Source organism: Tupaia chinensis, unplaced genomic scaffold (assembly GCF_000334495.1).
Source record: "Tupaia chinensis unplaced genomic scaffold, TupChi_1.0 Scaffold141724_1, whole genome shotgun sequence".
Classification (NCBI taxonomy): Eukaryota; Metazoa; Chordata; class Mammalia; order Scandentia; family Tupaiidae; genus Tupaia; species Tupaia belangeri.
Window position 1 is genome coordinate 264,144 of NW_006201581.1, and position 6,236 is coordinate 270,379.

Genomic DNA, 6,236 nt, shown 5'->3' on the forward strand with positions numbered 1-6,236 from the left:
TAGAAGAGTTAAGTTAAAACCTAGAAAATATTCATCATTCTAGATGCCATTAAGAATATTCATGGTTGGGGCCTGCAGGTGGCGTGGTGGTAAAGGTTGCAGCACTCCCACATGGGTAACCACAGTTCAAGTCCTGGACCTGGCAGCTTGCTCTCTGACTTTCTCTTCTTCTCTCTCACTCTGTCCCTCTCTGGTAAAATTAAAAAAAAAAAAAAAGTTAAATAAAATGATTCTTAAAAAAAAGAATATTTGTGGTTTATGGGAGGATGTCAAAATATCGGCATTAATAGGAGTTTGGAAACAGTTGACTCCACCCCTCAAGAATGACTTCAAGGGGCTTATGATTTCAATAGAGTAAGTAACTAGGTGTGGTAGAAATAGCAAGAGGACCAGAATTTGAAATGGAATCTGAAGATGTGACCGAATTGTTGCAAACTTAGGATAAAGCTTCAACAGATGAATTGCTTCTTCTGGAGGAACAAAAACAGTGAAAAGAATCTGGTGAAGGTGCTATGAACATTGTTGAAATAACAGCAAAGGATTTATTATGTAATTTTAAATTGTTGGGGCCAGTAGGTGGCATGGTGGTTAAAGGTGCTGGACTCCCACATGACTGACAGTGGTTCGAGTCTCGGACTTGGTGGCTTGCTTTTTCATTTTTTCTCTCAATCTGTCTCTCTCTGGTCAATTTGGAAAATAATAATAAATAAAACTTAAAATGTAAAATAAAGTAATAAAAAATACATTTAGTTGTTAAAGATTTGGCAGAGGTTGAGAGGATCTACTCTAATTTTTAAAGAAGCTCTAGTGGAGTAGAATGTTATCAAATAGTCTCACATGCTTCAGAGAAATCTTGCATGAAGGTAAGAGTTAACCAGTGCAACAAAGTTTATTGTTTTCTTATTTTAAGAAATTCTCACCCCAGGGCTGGCAGGTAGCTTGGTAGTTAAGGTACTGGATCCCACATGGTCAACTGTGCAGTTTAAGTCCTGGACCTGGCGGCTTGGAGATTATGCTAGGCACGTGTGCGTGCATGCCTCATGCCTAGAGAGGATGGAAGAGAAGGGGTTGTAGCATGGCTATCGCCCCTTGGGAGTGATTTCTCACTTTCCTTCTCTCTCTGTCTCTCTCTGGCAAGCACACAAGCACCCTATAGCAAAGCAAACAAGAAAAGATATTGTCACCCAAACCTTCAGTACCCGCCACCCTTATCAGTCAGCAGCCATCATCAAGACAAGACCTTCTACCAGCAAAAAGAGTGATTCACTAAAGGCTTCTGTGATCATTCCCTTTTTTAAAATAGTGCTGCTAGAAGGCATATGTGCTCATGGAGAGAGACAGAGAAGGAAAGGGAGAAAACAACCCCTGTGGGGGATAGTTATGCATCAGTCCATTTCTTGTTTCTTGCTTCAAGATTTTGGGCATGCATGCTCATGTCCATATGTTTTTCAAGCCACCAGGTCTGGGACTCATCTTTGCTGTCAGCTATGTGGAATCCACTATGCCACCAGCTGGCCCAATCATTAGCATTTTTAAGCAATAAAGTATTTTAAAATTAAGGAATATGTATTTATTTTAGAAATAATGCTGTTGCATACTTTAAAAAAATATTTAACTTTTTATTATTATTGTTATTTTTTATTATTGTTTTCCTTCCTTCTTCCTTCCTTCCTTCCTGCCAGAGAGAGAGAGAGAGAGAGAAAGTGAGAAAGCAAGCCACCATGTCTGGGACTTGAACCGTGGTCGGCCATTTGAGAGTCCATGCCTTTAACCACCATGCCACTTGCCAGCCTCTGCTGTTGCATACTTAATAGACTATAGTAATATCAACATGTGTATTTGGAAACCAAAAAATTTTATATGTGGTACTGTGAGATACGCCTGTATAAAAAGTCTGTATTTTTAAAAATTAAGTCATTACTAGAGAGTTACCAGATAGTTTGCAGTTGAAATAAATTTTGATAATTATTTTATTCTCTTATATGTTTGTTGCAAAAGAATGAATATAAATTGCTTAATTATCTCAGGCTCAGTCTTGAATCTATCTTGAGTGTAGTTTTATCTCACTGTGGGGGAAGGGAGAAGGAAAAATGAGTTATTTCACATAATTTCTGAGAAAAACTTCAAATTTTTGATGTTTCAAAAATATTTAGGTTAGCTCTAGATTTAAGTGAATTCTTAGTGATGGGTCATTATAATATATCTAGAAATGTCTGTGTTTGTTTGTATGGGCTAGAGCTATTCTAAGCCATATTTTTATTTTCAATAGGATCATGACCGCCGAGTTCGAGAAGCTACACAACAAGCTTTTGAAAAACTTATCCTTAAAGTAAAGAAACATTTGGCCCCCTATTTAAAAAGTTTAATGGGATACTGGCTGATGGCTCAGTGTGACACTTACACACCAGCTGCTTGTGCAGCGAAAGATGCATTTGAAGCGGCTTTCCCTCCAAGCAAGCAACCGGAAGCTATAGCGTTTTGTAAGGATGAGATTACAAGTGTAAGTTCTTGGGACTATTCTACTTTAAATTTATTTTATTTTTGCATGACAATGTGCGTGAGAGAAAGAGAGAGAGAGGTCCCCAATAAGGACTGATCACACCATGATCAGCGGTTAGTCAGCATCTTGGGTGCGTGCTCAACTGACATGTTTCAGGGTTACTTCAAACCTGTGGTTGGTCATGTGTCTGGTTTCCATCACTGCAGATCATTGTGCTACCTACTGTGTCATTGATGCTGGCCTCCTGGAATCATTTGAATATATTTTTTCCTGAAGTATTTAAAGACTGTAAGGCATGTTACAATGGTAGCTGTTGCTTTTTTTTTTTTTTAATTTTTCTGTAGAGGGTGTGCACTTGCCGAAGAGAGAGAAAAATCACCCCAGGGAGGCATGGCCACAGTGCAGTCCTTTCTTCTCCATTCTTTTCTTGGGATTTTGGGCACACACACATACCTGGTATGTTTTTCAAGTTGCTAGCCCTGGGACCTGAACTGTGCCATTGGCCATATGGGATCCAACTGCCTTAATTTCTGTGCCACCTCCTAGCACTGAAAGTTGCTTTTTTTTAATCTCCAGATTTTTCCCACAGGGTGTGTGCGCTTCTCAGAAGGAGAGGGGAAGTGAGAAATCATCCCCTAGGGGGAATGGCCACAGTGCAGTCTCTTTATTCTTCTTTGGGATTTTGGCCACACGTGCACATGCACCCGGTGTGATTTTCAAGTCACCACGTTTAGGACTTGAACAGTGGAGTTGGCCATGTGGGATATTTAACCACCATGCCACCTAGCTGGCCCTATAAATCTTAATTTGTCATATTAGCTTTAAAAAAAAGTCTTTCTCTGCACTTAGCCAGCACTTTTGCTATGTCAGCCGTAACTTTTTATGACTTTCAGTATGTCTGTATCTAATAGTGTCTCATTTTTTCCCTTTTGTTTGTTATTTTCAAAGTATGGACTGAAAAAACAGAAAGCTAAGTTTGTTATATAAAGAAACAAAAGTATGGGGTCACTAGGTGGTGTAGTGCTTACAGTGCTGGACTCCCACATGGCCAACTTCAGTGCAGGTCCGGACCTGGTGGCTTGAACATCATGCTAGGCATGTATGTGTGTGCCCCAAATCCCAGGAGGAGAAGGGAGGAAAAGGGGTTGTGGTGTGCCCATTCCCTCTTGGGGGTGATTTGTCACTTTACCTCTTGTTGTCTCTCAGTGGTGAACGCATGCACCCTATGGCAAAAACCTTACAAAAAATAAAAAAGAAACAAAGGTAGATAAACCTGGAGTGAGGGAGCCATTGAAGATTCAAAAAAAAAAAAATATTCATGAGGACTAGCAGGTTGTATAGTGGTTAAGGCACTGAACACTCACATGGCCAACCACAGTTCAAATCCTGGTGACTTGCTTTCTTACTTTCCCTCTTTCTCTCTCTCTGGTCAAATTAAAATAAAATAAATAAGTAACATTAAATAAATTCTTTAAAAAAATTCATGCTTAGATTTTTTTTCTTTATTTAGTACTCCTGCATTTGCACAGTACCTTGTGTATAATCCTATCTAAACATTTCTCTCTCTTCCATTCCCTCCTCTCTTTCCTTCTTTCAATCAGTTGTCCTTCCTGTGGCTTCATTATATTGTACTTTAAGATCGTATTTTTACCCTGGCATATAAAAAGGCATTGTATGATCTGGCCCATATTTACTTATCTGATCTATTCACCCAATACCTCCTCTCCAACATGTTACTTGATCCTAGTTCCCCATTTATGTTCTTTCATTCTTCATTTTTTAGTTATGCCAACTTGTTTTTCTAGGGAGAAGATTTATTGTTTTAATGATATTTTCAAAGTTTTTTAATCTACCTGCAAATTAAAGATTATTGGTTGACTTAAAATACCAAGTGATAAATGTTTTGATAGTGAAGCATTATGAGTTTGGATACTAAGAGCTTTGGAAAATATATTGTTTTGCTTTGCTGTTCCTTTTGCTGTAGGGTGCATTTGCTCCCCAGAGAGAGAGAGTGAGAAAGCACCTCCCTGGGGAGATGCCACGCTGCAATCCCTTGACTTCGTTAGGAATGGGTAACTAATGTGTTATTGGGTTATTAATGTATTCCATTCTATTTTCTCTTTTGTTGTATATGTCATGGTTCCTTATGTATTAGAGAGGAGTTAAGCAAATGAAAATCATTATAACTAGTATATACACTTACATGTCTGTAACAATGGGCTCTGGGTCACACCATTCGGTTATGGTTCCATTCTGCCATTAATTAGGTGTGGGGCCTCAGACAATTTTCTCTGCTCCCATTTCCTCATCTGTAAAGCAAGAATTTACATCTAATTCTTGGCATTGTTTTGAGGATTATTTTAGTAGAAGCATGGAATATACTCAGAACAATACCTGGTATTTGAAAAGCTCAATAAATGTTAGCAATTGTTATTGATGATAAAGTAGATAACTGGAACAGCAGACCGCTATCAACTGCACCACAGAAATAGGCAGACTTACCCAGCATTTTAAACCTTGTGATGCCAGTGGGTGCTGTGGTTAAAGCACAAGATCTCAGACAATGTGTGGTTTGAGTCTCAGACCCTGCAGCTTGAAAAACATGTCAGGCATCTGTGTGTGCATACCCAAAATCCTGAGAGGAGAATGGAGGAGAACGAATTGAGGTGTGGCTAGTCCCCTAAGTGGTGAATTCTGACTTGCCCCCTCTCTGTGTCTTCTCCCTCTCCAGTGAACACATATATCCTATAGCACAAACAAAACAACCTTAGATTTTCTGTAGTGGAGCAGAGTACAGTACGTTCTTTGTGGTCAAGGAGACTCTTAAAAACGGACAAAAAGGCAGATTTCTGTAATTTCTCTTCCATATTTACTAATTGATCAATTATTTTACTTCAATGCTGCAGGTAAGAGATGGAGGGACAAATGGCTAGGAATATTTAAAGGAAAAGTTCTCTTCTTTAAAAAATAGATGTTTGGGGGCCAACAGGTTACATGGTGGTTAAGGCTCTGCACCCTCACGTGGCTTACCGCGATTTGAGTCCCTGACGTGGTGGCTTGCTTTCTCACTTTTTGTCTCTCTTTCTGGTGAGTGCACATGCCCTCTAGCAAATTAAAAAAATAATAATAAAATTAAATAAGTCTTTTAAACAAATGAAAAATAAAAGTTTATTTGTGTTGATGAGAGAGAAGCACAGACAGGTACTCTGAAACACTACGAACCTCTCAATTTCATCCTTTTCAGCTAGCTAGTCTCGAGCACATAGGGGCCCCTCTCTCCTGCCTCCAGTGTGTATAGGTTGAATCTAAACTCTGATCTCCACATGGCTTCCAGCATTACAGAGTGGTGTCCTACTACTGTGCCACTGTGGTTGGCCCAGAACATTTCTATGGAAACTGGAGGTGTAGGAAAGACGTACTCAATCCTTTTTATCCCAACAGTAGTGAACCTTAGGGATTTTGGTAAAAAAAATGCGTAAAATTCAAACCTTTTAGTTTTGGTACTTCATTTTGCTTTAAAGTGAGATTTATGGGGGTTTTAAAAAATGAATTTTTGGCTAGTGGGAGGCATGGAAGTTGAAGTGGCTGGATCCCACATGGCTGAATGCATGGTTCTAGTACTGGACCTGGCAGCTTGAAAATCACACTGAACGCCTATGTGTACATGCCTAAAATCTTGAGAGGTGAGTGGAGGAAATGGGATAGCAACATGGCTATCTCCCCGGAGGGTGATTTC

General features: G+C 39.3%; 1 protein-coding gene across 1 annotated transcript in view; it reads left to right on the forward strand.

Moving 5' to 3' along the window:
* The window catches only part of LTN1 (listerin E3 ubiquitin protein ligase 1), an 87,460-nt gene that overhangs the window by 13,299 nt on the left and 67,925 nt on the right, over positions 1-6,236 (forward strand). The window contains exon 6 of the mRNA XM_006163268.3: positions 2,270-2,500. Coding sequence (XP_006163330.2) covers positions 2,270-2,500 — 231 coding nt within the window. The remainder of the gene's footprint in view (positions 1-2,269; positions 2,501-6,236) is intronic.